The 21,742-nt window shown below is 37.6% G+C and overlaps 1 protein-coding gene across 1 annotated transcript in view; it reads left to right on the top strand.

Moving 5' to 3' along the window:
• Positions 1-328: 328 nt before the first annotated feature.
• LOC578915 (mucin-19) overlaps positions 329-21,742 on the top strand; it is an 84,843-nt gene continuing 63,429 nt past the window's right edge. Inside the window, exons 1-7 of the mRNA XM_030995924.1 lie at positions 329-674; positions 9,950-10,072; positions 14,531-14,644; positions 17,397-17,516; positions 19,285-19,398; positions 20,146-20,259; positions 21,240-21,353. Of these exons, the coding sequence (XP_030851784.1) occupies positions 590-674; positions 9,950-10,072; positions 14,531-14,644; positions 17,397-17,516; positions 19,285-19,398; positions 20,146-20,259; positions 21,240-21,353 (784 nt within the window). The 5' untranslated portion in view covers positions 329-589. The remainder of the gene's footprint in view (positions 675-9,949; positions 10,073-14,530; positions 14,645-17,396; positions 17,517-19,284; positions 19,399-20,145; positions 20,260-21,239; positions 21,354-21,742) is intronic.

Raw genomic sequence — 21,742 nt, forward strand, 5'->3', positions numbered from 1 at the left:
ATTGTTGCCCTCGCCTACCCTCCTCCGAAGCAATGCACCCGTTCTTCTCCTTCTTCAGCCAAATCCTTCCATGAATGAAGTATGACTGGTCGCGATGCGGGGGGAAACTAAGACGCTACTGGACCGTGGAAAGAACAAAACGACAGATGCATGTAGTGATAAGAATAGGGCCTTTAGATCGAAGATGTTGGAGCTGTAATTACACAATAGACCCCTCTTGTACTCATTTGACGGGATTCTTTTCTCACCCACTCTTGTCTTTGTTTAGAACCACGCGGGAGATTTGTAGCGGTTTACGCCCATTCATCGCCACCCCTCCCTACAAAACGGACCGAAAGGGTGGAGTCCAAGCTCTTGACATGCAGTGTTCCGTGCAACACCTTTACGCGCTACCACCATTTCTACCATTGGCATTTTATTACCCCACCCAGAAGATGGATTCTTAGCAAAATATGATATTTCATCAACTTTCTCTCCAGGACAATGCCTTTAGCTTCCCTTTGGATGGTTTTACAGGGATGATATAAGTTTTATTCGGAGTGCAATTCTTCTTTAAAGGCCGCTACTGTGAGGAGGATTCTGTGAGGGGATGTATCCCCCGGAGCACTGGGTCAGATGGGGGTTAGCTTTACCCATTTTTCTAGTTATCCTGTCTGGTGTTAATGCTCAAGGAGGTACGTTTTATAATTTCTTCTCCTTCCTTCTTCCTTCTTTCTTTTTTCTTTTTCTTTCTTTTTTCTTTTTTCTTTTTTTTTCTTCTTCTTCTTTCTTTTTTCTTTTTTCTTTTTCTTCTTTCTTCTTTCTTTTTTCTTTTTTCTTCTTCTTTCTTCTTTCTTCTTTCTTCTTTCTTCTTTCTTCTTTCTTCTTTCTCTTTCTTTTTCTTCTTCTTTTTCTTCTTTCCTTTTCTCTTCTTCTTCTTCTTCTTCTTCTTCTTCTTCTTCTTTCTTAAGATGAACTACAGTCGACCTTGACGTTGGTGTATTTTACTCTCCACAAGTCATTTCAGTTATGCCTTCAATAGATATTCACATTTTTTCTCAATAAATAGGGGCCTACATTATAAACATAAAAGCAGTAAAATTGTTCTCAAGAAATCAAAGGAATTTCCGAGGACAATTATTATGTCCTCATTCCGAATCAAGACAAGTCTGGGTTCAAACGACATTAATGACAGGATAAAGCTTTCCATGCGAGTTCTGACATATCAAACCAATAACCTGCATTTTGACTATTGAAGTACAAAAATCCATAGCAGGTGTACGAAAACCTTTTTAGTAATTGTATTCATAACTTTTTAATACATGGTTCTCTTGACGACTGAAAAGCTTGCTCGGTGCATGTTATATCCCGGCATAGCAACACAGAGGGGAATCCTTCCATAGAGAGGCCATCATGTATAGTAGTTGAATTAGATGGTTGGTTATCAGGGCCAGGGTTCGGATGAGAATGCATAATAGAAATACAGTAAAGACGTATCGTCTTTCGAAAGGATCACCATGTACTCATATATTTCAAAGTTGTGTGGGGGGGTACCGCTATACTCGGACACAGCGCTTGAATGACTTCATACAACTTTATGATGTGTGGATATGTACGGGATAATTACAGCTTACGTAAAGATTGAATACATTTTGTTGAATGGTCTATAATAGCATATAGCTTCACATCCAGGGGCCGCCATGAGCCCAATACTAGAAACGTGCGTGATTACATAACACGTGTTCACTAACTAACCATTTTCGTAATGTAACCAAATATAATGTTTACAACTTTGTGAAAAGCCTCAATACGAATGATTCCATTCACATGTTACGATTAATTGTATTCCAATAGTCAGAATTCAAATTGCATATAATTACGTGTTGTTAGGTAGGACAAGCCATAATGTTTGTCCTACCTAACAACAACTAATGTATGCAACATAACGAAAATGGCCTGTTAACTATCGATTGAAAAAAAGATAAATTAATTGATTAAACATCAAAATAAAACGTCTCATCCTCACTCGGCAAGCAGAACAGAAACAATTTTAATTTCAAAGCATTTCGAAAACGTTCTAATGGCTCAAAAAATGGAGATGTCTAATATGTTTTAATCACATCCAGAAACCCTATAACACAAGCATCGAAAAAACCTCTCGGCGAATTAAGATTATTTTCTTCGTTTTAGAATCACTACGGAAACTCCCCCTATTATTGCCATTGTTGCATTTGACCGGTCTTGATGGTAGGTATTACTTCGTGAATAGTGTAAAAGAAACCTCTCAAAAATACTCTACTGAGAGCCGAGGAAGAATGTACCTGGCAATTGCATGGGTAATAATAATTGCAGGGTTCTCTGGAAGAACAGGATAAATGCTGATGAGGCTTTGGGGTTTACCTGAATAAACAAAATTATTAGTACATTATTCCTGGAAAGATCTACAACATATCTCGTGTGTGTGACTGTCCCCTTGATACAGTCAAACCTGCTTTAGTGACCACCTGTCTACAACAAGCACATTTTTTGTTTCCCTGAAATGGTTTCTCATTGAAACATGTACTAAAGGAGCCTGTCTACAAAGACCACTTTTTGTGTTTCCCTTGGGCGGTCGCTGTAGACAGGTTTGACTATATTATTACTGCATTCTCTATAATCCTCAATCTTCAATCCTCAATCTTCAATAAGCTACATCAATTTCGCTATACATGTCTTAATTTAGATATAAGCAAAAACCTCTTCGATTTACACGGTATAGTAACGTACGTGTAAGTGTATGTATTCGCTGTCCCACTGAGCGTGAACCCACATGGGTGTATTTAGTGGCCGAGTCATTTGGATTGTATCGATCCGTATTGATCCATCCCTCTATTTGAATGCGTTAAAGCTTTACACAGGTCGGCTGTCTGTTACATATACAAAACTGATACGATGAGACACATGCTATAGAACCATCGAAAGGCGACGTGTACTTCTAATGAATAGTAAACATGTTTTTTTTTCTCCGATTATAAGCTACACGACTTTGACTTTGAAAAAAACTACTATCGCAACATTTCCCTCTATAAGGACCTGCTCCGTAAAAGGAGAAAGAGATAGAGATAAAGACAGAGAGAGGAAGAGAGAAAGAAAAAAAAGAGGGGATAGAGAGAAAGAGAGAGAGATAGGGGGAGGCAGGATATCGTTGAAGTTTAAATCATATGTTTGAATTCTCACCACGTTATTTTTACATCTAAATTAGATAGTCAACACGGGACTGCAGGCAAGATTAGTATACAAAACTTTTAATATAGGGTCTACATCTCCGTGGGTTTTTAGAAATTCATCATTTTGTCTCTTGCTTCACTCTCTCTTTCTTTTATTACTCCCCCCTCTCTCTCCCTCTCTCTGTTTCATACTATACCTCTCTTTTTTCATATATGTTCTCTCTCCCTCCCTCTCTCTAACTATTACTCCCTCAACTCTCTTCCTATTATTATTCCCTTTTACTCTATCTCTCTTTCTCTCTCCTTCTCTCTCCTTCTCTCTCTCTCTCTCTCTCTCTCTCTCTTCCTCTCTCCCAAGGAAGGTATATTATGTATGCGTGATGCATGTAAGAGTCTGTTTTAAATGATGAGTGAAAACGATTCACTCTGTTTTGACGTAGGCTTACTTCGTTTTAAAGTTTGGATAATTTGGGGCTCATAATTACCAATCTATCATAATTACCAATCAATCTTGTGCGGCCATGTTGAATACCTAAATTTTTTGGAAGATCATCTCTAAACTCATATTACCCCAGTGAATCTGAACTCCACAATACCCCTGTCACCTCTGTATGTCCTTCACTCACGTGCGACCAAGCTAGATTATCCTGCCCTTCCTGAAATCGATTTTATTTTAAGACCGACCGCAGGAATGTATTAGCCCTGTCGTAGTAAAACTGTGATCGAAATGGGCGCGGTTTCTTTAAAGAATGAATGAATTGATTTGCTACATTTGGTAGAACGAATGAATGAGTCATCAACCTTCAATATATGGATATCACTACACGCTGCATAAAGTTCTTTCATTCATTTAGTTTTCCATTGAAGGAAACTGGAGCAGTACTAAATATGAATGAGTCTTGATTTTACAATATAGATAATTCGGGTTAAGTAAACTGCAGAGTAAAACTTGTTTTTCCTTGTACGTGTGAGATCCTAAAGCTCGTATCACGTTTAAAAAAAAATTATATATATATATTTTCTTCCATTTTCAAGATAATATAACATGACAAGATAATGATAACATGACAGTATAAGATAATGTGACAAAAAAATGTCTTAATCGATTATGTGAAATTCAGTGGGTGATACATTTAAACATAAATTAAAAAGAAAGGGTGAAAAAATTAAGACCACGAATCGACTGCTCTCTCAAGCCTATTGTCCATGAGGCGTCATTCTCTTTGCGTCATTAGGGACTTTTAGATTTGCACAACGACAACGTGGATTGCTACGATCGACGTCCTTTTAATGCACTGCCTTGAATGGACGCCACACGTATCAGTCCACGCAAATCTAAAAGTCCCTATCGCCTGCGCTAATCAAACCTGTGAAGAAAAGTAGTAGAAAACATGCCAGTAATTAAAAACAACGCTTGCACTTTTCATTCGCAGTAATTTCTGTACGTTATTACTCTCTCGTGGTGCGTCAAAGGCCGGGACAATCATTGACGGAGTGCTATGTCAGGCAAACGACGACTCTTGTATATTTCTAATATAAATATTGTCTTGGAGATTACTTCAATAACAGTTGTTCAAATTTTAGGGAACCACATACAATAAACTCGACAGGGAAGAAGCTACAGATTTAAATAATCTGAACAATGAATATTAAAAGCCATTTGGAGTAAAAATTGATGTTGATCTTTCAATCATTTGATCTTGATCCTTCAATCACTTGATAATAATAATAATAATAATAATATTCCGCTTTTATATAGGGCTTGATACATCTACGATGTCTCTAAGCGCTTTACAGATATACTATTACCCCAGTCATTGGATTCAATAATTGCCCGCACACACTGTGTACAATCTCCACTCCCTGGGGATCATTCCAGCCAGGTGTTACTTGACGCTCAAAAACTGTTTGACCAACAATGACAATCGCATCCTACCGGGCACAGGTATTAAAATGAGCATCCTACCGGGTACTCATTTTAAAGGCCCACTGCACTACTGGTAGCTACTTGCGCCCTCTATATAACAAACAATGCCTAATCGGTGACCATTGGTCCCCCATGATTCTCTTTTTCTTATGTTAACTGAGAGCTGAGTTGATGAGATAACCACCTGTCCAGTGACCTTGTAGAGCGGTTTAATCCCTCCTGTAAACTACGGCAGATAAGCTTTAAATCCTGGGTGTAGAGTAGCAGATGCAGGTTAATATCTTGCCAAAGGATATTAGTGCCGTGTCGGGATTCGAACCCATGACCTTCGCATCTCCAGTTGAGCGCCGTAAACCACGCGGCCATGGAACACCTGTGGGCCAACACCCCAGTGTTAATGATAATGCCGTTCATGAACGCTAACATACACGTAGACTAATGAAGACAATACATATTCCTTTTGACCTTCACATTCTAATCTATGGCTCTTCCTTAGCCATGTTAAGGTATTTTATGCAAATTGTATTAGCTGAGTGTGTGTTTCCACTGGTATGAAACCCATTTCCCCCCGTAATCATTTTTCTTGATGAACCTAAAGTTTTCCGAGGATTGGCTATCATAGCAGCAACAACGTATTTTGCACGCAATCTTCATTCTTACTATGAAATTAAACAAAATCACATCATTATAGGGAAGTTATATGAAGTTTTGATATACAGCTAGCTCCAGCCCAATGATTGCCTAACACAGCAACATATGATGTATACAATATGAACTCCATAATATTATATCGGAATGCTGTAAAATGATTACAAACGTATTAAATATGTCATCGCCTAACTACAAGTGGTCTCATCGACATGATCGAGTAGCCTAATGTGATGTGGAGCTGGCAGTTATTGCATAATTGCATTAATATGATTACTAAGACTTGTTATAAGCCTAATAACGATTGTTTCACAAAGAGACAATTTACTCGTGAAGTATAGGCGTCAACATCAGACCAAACTGTGCTTTCTGTTCTAATCGTGTTCATGTATATATTTTGCAAAATACTTCCAACATTTATTATTTCTTGATTCCTTTTCATGAAATTGAAATCTAACCAGCAAACGTGTGCAGCTCACATCTCATGGGCTCTTACATTACATCTCTTCAGTAGAGTTTTCGCATATAAAATCGAATCGGCGGCAAAAGTTGACTAAACACAATGAATTCTGGTACTTTATTTACCATTGTGATCAGCAAATCTTTCTTTTCATGCACACAACTCCGGCAAATACAAGTACCCCAGTAGTATAAACAGACAGTAGTTGGTCCTACTTTCCTTTTATTTTCTGGAAGCACAATCAAAGTTTTGTTTGATGCTGCATAATGAGACGACATACTGCGCATTCCTGTGGCACTGGATAAGGGAGTTTACAGATAGCACATGGTACAAATGACCCCAAATATCCACAGATCTTTTACACATGGAGAAGTTCCACTTTGAGCATCTTAGAATAATAACTGCCAATAAAGTCCTAAAAGTGCTTCATGAATACCTTTTGTTTGACCTCTCGAAAAGAATACTTCCAACTGCGTATCATAGAATGTACCGTTGGTGCATAAATGAAAAATGTTACATAACTTTCATTAGCGCATATCCAGTATTCATCTTTGTGGGTTTTATCATTTTGGTACAAATGACCTTTATCTGCCCATGCACAGATTGTATTTGTAAACTCCCTTATTAAAGGTGATGCACAGTTAGGCGTATGAGGAAGGGGAAGGGAGCTGCCGCCCTAGAAAATGTTATTTTTTACCAACATTCAGGCAGCCTGCACCTAATATTTAGGCAGCGACGTGGTCTATTTAAAACTTAAATTCTACGTATATTTTGCAGACAATTGTAACTATTATGATAAAGTAGTCATTTTTGGTATTTGGGCAAGTGACGTCAGCCACTCTCCCACCCCATTGCCCTTGCGCCTGTGTTCGCAGTTCTAGCACACAGCTTGAGTCAATGGGCCATTAACGTCAGATATGTACAATCGGGGCAATTTCAAAAAGTTCGAAATACAAAGCATGAAGCATAAGCATGAAATTTAAATAAATCTAGCTAAAAAAATTGGAGTGTATATATAGTGTAAAATTATTTCCACCACAGACTACTTTTTTAAAGTAAATCAACTTCGCCTTTCAAATCCTCACCAGCTCTTTTGTCCTTTACAAACACACTCAATCCCCCGATGTCTTTCACTCCCGTATAAGACGTAGACAGCTTAATGTCTTTCTCCCTCGTTACAAGTTATAATGAGCTTTATAACAATCTTTTTGTTATTGCTTCCCGTTGCCACTTAAAAAGAAATTAAATGGGAGTCGACTTAGTACCAGATTGAGAGTTTTGTTTAAAAGAGAAACAGATTTACACGTGTATCTACACGGGAAAAGCATATTTAGCAAGATAAGCGACCTTTACAGTCATCTTCAATATAGCGAATTATTGTAATAATTGTTATTATCATTAGTAGTAGAAGTAGTACTTCTACTAGTATCAGCGGCAGTAGTAGTAGACGTCGTCATCGAAGTCACTAAGACTGCTAAGTAATTATGATATTTGCAGTAGGAGCGATAGTTCTTGTTGTAAGGAAGGAAAATAATCCGCAGATGATCCTTTTACCACTCTTTTCAATAAGACGAAATAAGGTGTAATTTCTAGTTTCTCGTTCTCTCGTTCCCTTGTTTCCCTGTTCTCTTATTTATCTATTTCGTTATTTGATATATTTGTTCTGAAATAGAAATAAATTAAGAATCTGAGGAAATCTTGAAAAACATCAATGTACTGCCTTTCCACCCTGTTTTCAGCCTCTGAAGTGCATGTATAAATTAAATTTGAAAAATATCAGAAAAAAATGTCAGATAAAAAATGTCATTCGACCGCCTCCTTCTCATTTTCGAAAAATCTGGACGTGAAACTACAAAAATTTATTTTTACTTGGCCTAAATTCTCGATGCTTATAACAGATAGGTTTTCCTCTTTTTAATTCAAGATAAATCCTTCATCCATTTCCACCAGTCTTTAAACCGAAATAAATCAGTGTACACCTCACCACATGCAGTAAGCTACCCTCCATTGTAGTTCAAACAATGCCTACTATTTCCGAGGCCTCTTATTTCAATGTTTGAATAGACGAGGCTGAATAGGGGACACTAAGACCTACTGAATTCCAAAAGAAAGCATTTTGTTTTTCATTATAGAAACACAGAAGAAGTTCTCACGATAAACCCTCTGTCAAATAAAGAAAGCTCCGTTTGTTTCGCTTTGACATTTGATTGTGAATATGGAGAATAGGTTTTACTATCCAAGCAAATGTTTGTATTATACAACTCGAGAAAGAGCACAAGGGGTATGTCTTAGCAATACTTGAGTTTTGTTTGTATGATGATTCCAATAGAGTAGTGTATGCAAGGGACATCTTGTGGAAATAATGTAATATTACATAGTGCAAGCAGTGTTTCCTTTATTAGCATTTGCGTTCCCTTTACTATGTTAGACCTCGTATACGCCCCGCCCAGTTTGAGGGTCAAGAAATAGAAGTAGAAGAATATAACGACAAAGAAGAAGGATGAGATGAAAAAGAAGAAAAAGAATGTGAAAAAAGGAGAAAGAAGAAAGAAAAAAAAAAAACTTAAAATCCTCGTAAGCGCAGAGAGTCTATCACTCTCCCCGTCAGATAACATTATTACCCTGTTTTAAAATGTATTTATGTCTTGCTACGTCACTGTTTAGTGCTGGTAATAGGATTTTAATCTACCGCCTATCTACGCATCACTAACGCTGTTTCAAGCGAGATGGTCATTACAGTATTGGTAACACTTCCAGTTCCCTGATTGGTCAAGTTATTCAGGTGATATTCAGGTCAAGGGGCGGCTTCAGGGTTTTAGTAAACTTGGGTCGTCAAATTTCCGAAAAAAATCATAGACCAGGAAAAGAAAAGTATCACATTTCTCAGTTTTGCCTCTAACACTGACAGTTATATCGGTCGTTGAATATCCAATGCCCCTGTTAAATTTCCGAAAACATAGACCAGGTAAAAGAAAAGTATCACATTTCTCAGGTTCCTTTTTATTAAAAAAAAGGGAGGGGAAGAGATTTGTTAGCTAAAGCCGTGCTGGCTTTAAAGGGGCAGAGTAGGTTGTGCCCCCAAAACATACAGTGATATCGGTCGTTGACTATCCAATGGCCCTCCTGGCCTGGAATTTCACGGGTAGCTCGCTGTTTATTTATTCATTATTTTTGCACTCGTTTGAAAAGTGGATATTCGATGTTTTTATTATTTTTATCGATACTTTGCATATGGTAGAGATGCGTGGAAGCAGAGAAAGACTTGTTTATACTTTATTATTTAGGAAACATAATGAATTAAAAAAAATGCTAGTAGGTGCTAATAACGTGCTACCATTAAAACTATTTAAGTTATCGAAAATGACATTTTACTTGAACGTATAGTCGAGACATGCAAAGTTTGATTTATTTCTGTCCACACCTTCCTACAAACGTCCTTACTCTCATTTCCAAAGTGTGTTTTTATTTTATTTTTATTTTATTTTTTAAACTTATACATGAAGGCAATGTTATCATTATATAGGAGGATGTTTCCAGCTGTTTGTCCTGAAAAAAAAAAAAACAAATCGTGAATGCACGAGCAAACAAACAAACACTAGGGGCGATGTCCTGGTAAGGACGGGGTAGAAAGAAAAAAAATCAGTAGGTGGAATAGATCCAGAATACCAGATTAAAATTCATATTTTCTCAGTCATTGTTCATTCTTCATCTGCTTTCTGCTTTTTGCAGACGGTGCATCTCCCTGTCTGAGCAACCCGTGCCAAAATGACGCCGTCTGCTTCCCCTGGATCGACGGTACATCTTACGTGTGCATCTGCCCGCCTGGTTATACTGGAGCCAACTGCGAAACCGGTAAGAAAATACCATACCTAATATATAATTTTTCTGGTGAAATTTCGATGCTACAATTAGTTCAAACAAAGCTCTTGTGATTGGTTGAAAGTTTTGCCAGCCACGCAAGCGCACAAGCTAATGAAGAAACAGGTGTATTATTGTAGTCTTCGGTACAGGCAAAATTTGTTGCAGTGAGAGTGAGTTATCGTTGATTTAAAAAAAAAAAATTTGTTAGTTGACTATAGCCAACGTATTCCTCATTATGTTGTTAAGTATTAAAAGGTTGGCAAACCCGGACTTTAGTGCCCCAGCTGAAAATCTCAGTTTATTATGGATTTAATATCAATAATATTAATTATGCTAATATATGCAAATATAAACATACCAAAACTTGATGATTTTTAATCATTTGACGTCATAAAAAGCATTTTAAGCCAAAAATAGCAGCGAAGTAGGGGATCTCCTCTTTGCTTGATGCGAGATACTAGCGAACTGAAATAACCGAATAAAAACTATGGTGAACTAAAAAAGAAAAGAAAAAATCAAACCACCTCTGAAATTACCTTTGAAATGTTTATTAATTTTTTCTTCCGATATGCGCACATGATAGGGGCAGGTTGGGATGGGATGGGGGGGGGGGGTTGCTCAATAGTCGCCAAATTTGGGGTAAAAGGGCAACTGGCCTTGGGGGGGGGGGGGCTAAATTTATTATTTACTTATTTTTCTTTGTAATCATTTTTCTAATTTTTTCCGGGGTGGCTCTTTTCTTTATTCTGCCCCCAAGGCCAGTTGCCCTTTACCCCAAATTTGGCGACTATTGAGCACCCCCCCCCCATCCCATCCCAACCTGCCCCTATCATGTGCGCATATCGGAAGAAAAAATTAATAAACATTTCAAAGGTAATTTCAGAGGTGGTTTGATTTTTTCTTTTCTTTTTTTAGTTCACCATAGTTTTTATTCGGTTATTTCAGTTCGCTAGTATCTCGCATCAAGCAAAGAGGAGATCCCCTACTTCGCTGCTATTTTTGGCTTAAAATTGCTTTTTATGACGTCAAATGATTAAAAATCATCAAGTTTTGGTATGTTTATATTTGCATATATTAGCATAATTAATATTATTGATATTAAATCCATAATAAACTGAGATTTTCAGCTGGGGCACTAAAGTCCGGGTTTGCCAAAAGGTTGTTTAAACAACTATTATATGCTATAATCTCTTTAATGATCAATGGAAGGTGTGAAATGTTTCTACGTAACATTTCTAGCGTTGTCCACATTGCAAATGCCTATGTTCAGTCCCACTTGTTAAATTCTATGTTACTGATCCATACAGCTCTCAATTTGTTTTAATTTCTACGCATACAGATAGATCTACAGGGTGATTAATTATCTTTAATAACATTGTATTACCATTTTAAGATTGTTATGGAATATTTGTGGTACCACAAATAGTACTTATAGGTACTGAATGTTCCATATTTGGGGTGGGAAGATTCATGGAATTTCCTTGACTCTTTCCAAGGCTCCCAGCTCAGTCAGCAAAGCCCAGAAATGTTTTGTGTGTAGGCCTAGACTATATAGTATAGGGTCTACTGAACCTTTAAAGTAATCAATGGTCTCTGTGCATGAATCCAAGATCAGGTAAAGCGGAACCAATGCTGATATACCAATGATCAATATCTGTGCTTTGGTTGAAAGTTTAAATTTAAATTTGATAAATTAAAAAAGACTAATCTAAACAAATTACAAGGCCTGAGTCCTGACAAAATCTACTTAGATCTAGTTGAATCTGTGGGGTCAGTTGAAAGACTGCAGTTACCTATTTCCTTGAGAAACAATAGCCCAAGGGACATGGGCTATAGACTGTAGTGTAGTTGCCAAGACTTGATAACACTCCCTTAATAAACCTTTTGTTATCCTGTAGACCTACTCTGTAGACTAGACATGCATTCATTTCCATAGAAAGTCACACTGTTTGAAAACTTCAGGGGTCAAAACTAAAGAGAAAATATATTTCTTCATTTTTTTCATTTTAATGTGTACATTCATGAGTGTTTAACATTAGCCATCACAATAGAACTTACGTTTCTCATGAGTTTTTTTTTTAATGTTAATAGAACATCAGTTAAAGTAATTGGCACATTGGAATTAAGGAAGATGTTCAGTGTATCTTATCTAGCAGGACAAATTTTGTCTCAGATCATCAAGATGTGCCAAGAAAAACACATTTCAGTCAAAGACCATTTCCATTTCTTAAATGACAGTTTTAACGTTTTATTCGTTTATCACCTTTTCTAGATGTCTTCCAAAAAAGTCTCGAAACTCTCCTCTTTGACCATGATCAACAACGTATTCTTTGATAATTTTTATGTAAAGCGCTGTGAAACAACAGTTAGTTTGAAAGAGCGCTACATAAATGACTCTATTGTATTGTATTGTATTAAAGTTAAATTTGGATCGAGTTTGCTGAACATGAGTGCCAAGTTTTAATCCTGCCCATCCAGCCGATCAGCTCAGCCTGTACTGAAATGTAAAATTCATTCATGGAACTAGTGAGAAATAATTGCAATCCCGAGTTTATCCAGTATCCTTTACAAAATCAAGACACGCATGGCACACTATTGCGCAATAGTATAATGTCCATGATTACAATAGCATGTGAATGGATGAAGCGAAACTTTGCAATCCTTACATCCAGTTCTCATGAAATCAGGTGAAAATTCATTGACTTTATTGTCGCCAAATAAAGGAAATCACTTGCCCATGTTCTATGACTTATCAATGGAGGGGGGGGGGGGGGGGTAGTGGGTAGATGTATTTATTGGATGCTCCATTGGACACGCTGTTAATTCCAACGCTATCATATGTAGAGGGGAATCCCATTTAAGGCAATTAATCCTCGTGGAAACTTGCATGGAATAGAAAATCACCATTTATGTCTAGTGTACCAAACTATACAAGGTTAAGTCTCATTGTTCTTTGGAAAAGGGGAAGAGACATAAGGAAAAATCATACAATTAAATTGATGAATGATGATGCAAAATAAGGTGATTTTCATGCTATGCACTTCCTCATTTAAAATTTGGTATGGTCTTGTACATTGTTCTGGATAACAAGTAACCTAGACTAACTTTGATTTCCCCTTTTTTCTTTCATGAATTAAAATGATATGGAAAGCAAAAGAGAAGAAAAAAAAAACAAAGCGAAACAAAAGCAACAAAAACCATCTTAGAAGGATCTGTACAGCACTTTCTGTGTGTCACGTTCTTGCTATGAAGTATGAAGTAGATTGTGCACTGTAAAAGGTAAAGTGCAATACTGTTTGTTAGAGCTGGATAATATATCTATCAGCTTGTGCATCCTAACATACTGTGTTCTAATAGTGGAACTTTGGATGCAATATAGGGATACAGAATTTAAAGGAAATATAAACATGTAGCAGTACCCGTGGAAATCCTTGGGACTCTAGAGGGGGGAGAGGTGTAAATAGATATATAGAGACTCTCTAAATTAAAACCACCAAGAACTTTATTTGCCATTTAGAAAACACCATGAGTTCCTGATCCAACTCTATCGGTAGTTATCCAAATTAAAATCAAATCAAATCAAGAAGCAGTTTTTGGGGACAAATGTACATGATTGAAGCTATGATAGCTACAAAAGAAAGAAAAAAGTTCAGTGTTTTTGTTTAGAGGATATGCTTTACCTTCATATGTGTATCCAACAAACAAAAAGTAACAATGTTTATTGTTTGACAAGAATCCATGATTTCTTTAGTTAAATTCAGGTCAGTGACACTGATGTCAAACTGTGCATGAATTGAAGTCTAAGGCTGGAAAAAAGTAATGTACCGGTATTCAAGCTTAAAAGAGAATCTCTCTCTCTCGGTTAGGGCATGACATACATTTTGAAAGCATTCCCACGACTTCTGCAAAGCTGAACACAATTCAATTTTGTCAAAAAAGTGATAAAAAAGAAGCATTCATGTATAATTCTGCTGTCAAAGTCCCCTTTCAGTCAGGGGTACTATGCGATCATCCAACCGTGATTTGTCAACACAAGGGGGGATTCCTACAATGGAAGTTTTCCCACAGCTTCCAGCTTTACTCTTCTCACCCATTCATGCGCATTGAGTAGTGATGGTTACAATGACGCCGCCCCTGGCCCTGCATATCCACGCTGACTTTGCACAGTATAACACTACTCTATTGTGGGAGTGTACTGCTACTAGTATTGCGTAAAGCAGCAAGTACACTGTTTACTGTAGAGGTCATCACGGCGAAAGTGACCCAACATGACCCACGTTCTGACCCTTACCATACCTTGAAGCGGGTGTAGGTCACCAATGGAAGTGATTGGTGGTGCCATTAGTATGTCTAGGGACTTAAGGAACAGATCATGTAGACTACTACTAACCCATCCCAGCAGTGTCCTGGTAATACTGTTTCTCTGGCTATATTCACCTGTTCTTGCAGATATCGACGAGTGTGCCAGTGACCCTTGCTTGAACGGTGCATCCTGCTTCGATTTCCCAAACTTCTACTTCTGCTTGTGCGCTGCAGGCTACAGTGGATCTCGATGTGAAATAGGTAAGTGAATAAATTAATATTTTAGCTCTCAAACGGTAGATGAAACACACTCAATTTTCTTGTGATATCTGTCATTTGTTGATAATGTTTCACTTTTATATTGCGCTTAATACATCTACGATGTCTCTAAGCGCTTTACAGATATATACTATTACCCCGGTCATTGGATTCAATACTTGCCTGCACACACTATGCACAATCTCCACTCCCTGGGGGGCATTTCAACCAGGCATTACTTGATGCTCAAAAACTGTTTGACCAACAATAACGGTCACATCCTATCGGGTACCCATTTAACACATAGGTGGAGAGTAGCAAGTGCAGGTTAATATCTTGCCAAAGGATATTAGTGCCGTGTCGGAATTCAAACTTTTTGTACTTGCACTGTATACTTGGTACCTGATAAGTATGAGGAACGGTAATATGCAAACTGTACCAGACTGGAAAAAGAAAATAAGCAAAAAGAATTTTAAAGACTTGCATTAATACATTCCCTCTTTATACTATTCCTTCATATTCATATCCTGTATTGTCACTTGTAGTTGAACCTTCTTCTTCAAGATAATCTGCCTTCTTCAATACTGAAGATTCTTGCAGATGCTGTATACTTGGCCAAATTGGGGTGTGCAGGTGGACCACTACACAGGGGTTTTTCCCCTACTCTTAAACAAAAAGTGCAGTGGGTTCTTAACATGCAAGGGGGGTGACTCTTCTGTAAACGGGGCCCTCCATTTAACATCCTATCCGAGGGACGGGGTGTTTTCAAGTTAACATAGCCCGCGTCTATTAAACAAGGGGAGGGGCACATTTACACACAACACAGGCTTCAGTCATCCGCCTGGGTGGGATTCGAACCCGAGATCATTGGTTCGACAGGCAGACGCTTTACCGACTGAGCCAACTCGCTACCTTCTTTGTACTTGCAGTGTATACTTGGTACCTAGTCATTAGTCATTACTTTGAGTTGGTAATAGTTCCTATAATATATTTATGTCTACTCTTTGTAGATCCCTATATCATTCTGGAATTCCTGAACCCTGTAGAGATTCATGAGAATGTTCCAGTTAATGAATAGAGAGACATCCAAACCTTGAGGGCATAGAGCTATGATTGAACGCAAACTGTTCTGATCAATAGATTCAAGGATCTTGTGTTCGACTAACTTAGATCATTAGCCCTTTGTATTTTGAACAAAACAAAGTAAAGAACGTTAATGCAGTTTATTTTTCGGTCAGAATCGAACTCTATTTAGTTTTTGGAGTTCTGTTGAAATTCATTTCTTTATGCACCAGGACTAGGGTGAACAAAGGTCACCTGAGTCAAGTTAATTTGATTTGTACGAAACACAGCAAGCCTTGTTTAATGGTTGATTTTAACTTGATTTATTAAACTTTGTAGCATCAGGAAGACAGTGTTCAAAATTTTCAAAGACAACACTTTTGAAAGAGAACATCTTAGAAGTGGGACCTTTCAGACAGTTTCAATACTGTAACAGTAGATGTTTGAAGACTGTCAAAACTTTGAAGCAATTTATTTGCATTCCGGTTTTCAAAGGACTTTGCAATTGAATAGTCAAGAAAACAGATTTTCTCTAACTGATGATGCAGATCAAATAAAGATAATAACTTTTGAATAACTATAGAAAGAGATTACTTTGTTGCATACAGTCTACAGTTTCATTCAAAGCATAACCTTGATTTACATAAAGCTAGGCACTAAAGAATTAAGCAGTGGTCATTACATGGTGCCTGCATGGAGCTGTAATTTGTTTTTAAGTTATTGTTTATATATTGAAATATGTTAACATTTAGAATTGATTGTCTCTATCAGTTCTTAGCAGTGCCAACATGAATACAATAAAGAGAAAAAGTTTGGAATCCCTCCTAGACTCTCTTCCCAATTGATAGTCTTGTTATCTGACATTTTGTACACCTGAAAAGACTGGCATAATGCATTTAATCCCATGGCTTCCATACTATACACAAACCCAGGTGATAAAGTTAGGATAATTGACCGGTGAGGACAAGTTGTGTGTATTCAGGCATATGCATTTTGCTATTAGAGTAAAAAATTGGACAAATACAGCAAGGCCTTTACACCTCCTTCCAGTGAGTATCTCATCTCAGCATGTGCCAGATGAAAGGAACTAGGGAATTCACAATACTGGGGCTTTTCAAAAGTTTGTCGGGCAGTACATAAATGTTTCGATAATAACTTATAATTAATAGTAAGGGATCTTAGGGGCCATTGAGTATTACAAATACACACCAACTGCCCATTTAGGTGTGGCGGAAAAATGACTAATCACCCATCCCCTCTTGGGTTCTACTTTATTAACTGAAAACTTTCATCTTTCTGTGTTCCTTATTGCCAGTAATATTGTTATTCAAATCATAAATTGTAGAATTTGATGAGAGATAATGAGTGGCTGCTTGTAAGCGAGCAAAGGGTGCGAGTAAAATTCAGACTTTTATTCATATATGGTAGTGATAGTGTATTATGTATCTACTGCTGGCATAAAAATGGAGTTTATCAACTTCTCATGTTTTGATTTTTACTCAATTTTTTTATTAGGCCTATCAAATCATTTTGCAGGCTTCATTTGCCATTGGGCCACTGTTTTATAACCGAGTCATAATAGTTATATAAAATAAGAATTCCCTTGCAAAATACAAGTGCCATTACCCTTTTGCATCATCACAAGTAGTATTTGAAAGTGATTCTCTACATTTGTAAAAATCTCTTCCTATAGATGTGAGACCTTGTAGCAGTGACCCATGTCAGAATGGAGGCGCCTGCACCGAGGACGCGACTGGTCAAACCTTTGAATGCATCTGCCCTCTTGGATATGCTGGGACCACCTGTGAATCAGGTAATTGACTGCATTCTGCTGTGAGCGTTGGGTTTGAATGGCACAGTCTTGCACATATTTGAGTATGACAAATGCAATTTTAACAAAAATAATATATTGTAATAGTAGTAACATTTATAAAGCAGTAATATCACTTGATACTTATGTTTCTAATGGCTGTACTTAATTGTTCTTACCCTGGTATTAGCTGATCAGCCATATGAGCTAACAAACCAAAATCTACACAATGGTGGATGCTCATTAGTGCTAATGTAAAACAGGATGAATAGGAACAGACATTAAAAAATCGTTTTCACATGATTTTGTCAAAATGAAAGAAGTAATTATTGGTGTCTGCATCGTGTGGAATGAGGAAGAGTTACATGTAAAATGTTTTGCTTTTCTAATTTTTTTCTGCTTTCATTCACCCAGATGTTCTATTTGACAGTATACGGAATGTGTAATCTATAGCCCTCATAGCCCTGAACTTACTACCTAACTTGCAATAGATGGATTTATTAATAATTCTAGATTCAACTTATTTGTGTTTATAAACAAAAGATTAAAAATAAATAAGTAAATACAAATATCATAACTATAGGACATCATGACCTTAAATTTCATTTCCAACAATTGAGGGATTCGCTCAGTTGGAGACTATGGGTCTTGTAACTGGAAGGTCCTAGGTTTCATACCAAGTCCCTTAGAGAGGACTTAAAGTCCTAGGTCCTCTTTTTAGATATCCTTTCAAAACAATTTCCAGAGCTTAACCAACCATTATGTTCTTTAATAAAAAAAAGAGTACTAGATGATTTATGTTTTGACACGCATGACACGCATGATAATTATTCTTCTACAGGCATGAATGAGTGCACCAGCAGCTCTTGCCAAATTGGCCATTTCATAATGTAATCAAATTTATTGCACAAATCTTTGTTAACTGCCATTTCAATACTGGTAGTGAGAAAGCAAATTGCATTCATTACGTGTTGTTAGGTAGAGCAATCCATAATGTTTGTCCTACCTAGCAACAGTTTATCGGGGCATAGATGTTCATAGTGTTTCTATCAACTGTTAAGCCCCAGTCCCATATAAAGCCGGACCAGCACGGACGAGCACGGACCACTCCGGACCATCCCGGACCATGGTCTGGGGTGATCCGGGATGGTCCGGGATGTTTTGTTCAAAAAAGTGTGATGCTTTTAAGCTACAGTCCCATATACGTCCCGGACCGTCCCGGACCATCCCGGACCCCATCCGGGGTGATCCGGGATTCGGTCCGTGTTGACACCGTGTTGGCACCGGGGTGGTCCTGGATGGTCCTGGATGGTCCTGGGCGGTCAATAACTCACTCCCGGACTGCCACGGATCAACACGGACCGCCCCGGCGCCACTACGGATGACCCCGGACCCAGCACGGTGGCTACACGGATCACCCCGGATCAAACTATTGTCCCGGACCGTCCCGGACCACCCCGGCAGTTTTTGACCGTCAAAAACATCCGGGGTCGACTCCCGGACCGCCCAGGACCATCCAGGACCATCCAGGACCATCCAGGACCATCCAGGACCACCCGGTGCCAACACGGTGTCAACACGGACCGAATCCCGGATCACCCCGGATGGGGTCCGGGATGGTCCGGGACGGTCCGGGACGTATATGGGACTGTAGCTTTACATATATCAAAATCAAACTTTTTGATGTCTTAATCAAACTTTTTTTTCATGAAATTTATTTTTTTCTTAGCTGCCATGCGTTTTTACATTAATTCTAATTGTTATCTATCAGATGTGAATGAGTGCTCCAGCAGCCCTTGTCAGAATGGAGCACAGTGTGTGGATGAGATTGATGGATTCAGATGTGAGTGTACTACAGGATGGTCTGGTACTCTCTGTGACGCAGGTAATGATAATGGATATCCAAGTCCTATACAGTGCGTCCCAGAAAAAACGAAACTGAGAATTATTGATGTTTTATCATAACTTAATCACAATGATAATTAATAAATGACACATGTTTGTAAAGCTTAGATCCTCCTCTTTCATGTGATGCAACTCATGTGATGTAAAATTAATTTGAAGACAGGAAACCCATAAATCATTTGGCGGACGGTATCTGAATTTCAAAGAGAAAATCAAATTTCTTGAAAGTTCAGTTTCTGCCCTTTTATATGACACCTTAATCAGGAAAAATGAGCTAGGATTTACAAAATTCTGTTTGTTTAAAGTAGTGCTTGCATTTCCATAATTTGATTAAACAAATTCATTTTCATTGGCTGCCTGCAGTAGCAACAAACGGAAGTGACAAAAGACTTAACTCTGTTTCATTGAAGATCAGCCATAGACGAAAGACTTCATGCATAGCTGATTGTCAATGAAACAGAGTTAAGTTTTTTGTCAATTCTGAGATGATACTACTTCCAATTATTTGTATATGTAGCAACTTTCTCTCAAACAGTTGTTTTATTACAAGAACTCAACATTTGTTGTCGGAATGAATATGGCATTACATTGAACCAGTTTCGTAATAACCATACCATTTTTGTACATTGCTGTTTGTAATCTGCACTATCTGGGCATTTTCTGTGCATCTTCTTTGCTTCTCATGGTGACAGATATCTTGTATATTTCTTTCCTGCTTGCTTTGTAGACATCGACGAGTGTGCTAGTGCTCCGTGTTTAAATGGAGGGACATGTATGAATACCAATGGTTCCTATGACTGCCAGTGTGACAGAGGGTGGACGGGCCTTAACTGTGAAACACGTAAGTCACACCTTTATCTCCTCAATGATGAGGACTGTCTAGAGCCCACTGCACGCTATACCATCTTTCTGCTATCTGATTAAAAAAAATATTTAAAAAGAAAAAAATGAAGAAAAACAAGTTTCTTGCAATAGATATGCTAAAGTACGATAGTCACCCGAAGAAAATTCACGACAACCGATAATTATGAACGAATCTGCTAGCTGTGTCTTGCATGTGACGTCATGAATCTTGACGCTCTAGAGAGGATCGCTGAAGGCAGACAATCTGGATCTCAAAATTAGCATTTTTGAGAAATGACATATTTTGAAGAGGGAAGTTGTTATATTTGATCAGTAATGCTGGCTTCCCCTTCGCAATGATCTGAATTTTGCATTGATTCAAAGCACTTTTGATTCTTTGGGTGACTACTTTAATTAAAACAAATATCATCTTCATGATTGAAGTGATGAATAATGTTATGAGACATTTTGCAATTTCAACATTTTCTTGTTTCATTTACTAAATTTCAAATGGGTGAAGTTTCCCTGGTGGTGGGGGCAGATGTAATCGTGTCTGTACTACCATGTGCTTTGTAATAGCTACTTGAAGATATCGAATGCAAATGTATTTTCATCATAAAGCAGTGAAACAAAAAGTATCATTCAAGAGGGAAAATGTGAAAAGCATCTTTGCTGATACCTTCATCATTTGATAATATTTATAACTTAGTATAACTGTGTCTATGTAAATGCCTTTCAAAGATTCTGAAACCATTGTCACCACCATGACAATACGCATATATTGTTTCCACATTTTTTATTTACTTACTTGCAAAGCGACTTACTTGCAAAGCGCCGTTTATAATTTCAGATAATAATGATAATAATGATAATAACAATAATAACATTAATAATAGTAATAAAAATAATGATAATGATGATAAGAATTTAGACATTCTTTTGTAGCACATAGATGACATTTTGAATTTTTGCTTACAGCTTGGGATGTTTGTGCAGTTATTCCTTGTCTCAATGGAGGTACTTGTGTGGACTTCCAGACCTTTGGCTTCTGCCTCTGCCCTCCTGGCTACAGTGGTGTCATATGTCAAATTGGTAAGTTTTTGATTCATTGTAAAAAACAGTGGGAAGATACATGTGATGAAGGGGCCGTTTCTGTTATGTTTGAATTTATAAAATAATTGGCACTTGATTAGTGCAGCACTAAAATTGGCAAAATGAATTTCTGTTGAAGTAGTTGAACCAACCCCCTTTGACCTGGCAAGTTTCAGAATTTTCCAAAGACCTAGTTGATTTTCTTTACAAATGCAAGCTGAAAAACTTCTTCTATTGTCTATTTGGAGCCACTGTTAAACGGAAATGCTTTTGTGGCTGTAAATTGACAATATATAGAGTGGGATGATTCTTGATATTTCAATTATTTAACATTGTCCCACACTTCTTCCTTTTAATGTGTACTTGAAAATATGACATGTCAAAGAACT

This window comes from Strongylocentrotus purpuratus, unplaced genomic scaffold (assembly GCF_000002235.5).
Source record: "Strongylocentrotus purpuratus isolate Spur 01 unplaced genomic scaffold, Spur_5.0 spur5_scaffold_3, whole genome shotgun sequence".
In the NCBI taxonomy this organism is placed as follows: Eukaryota; Metazoa; Echinodermata; class Echinoidea; order Camarodonta; family Strongylocentrotidae; genus Strongylocentrotus; species Strongylocentrotus purpuratus.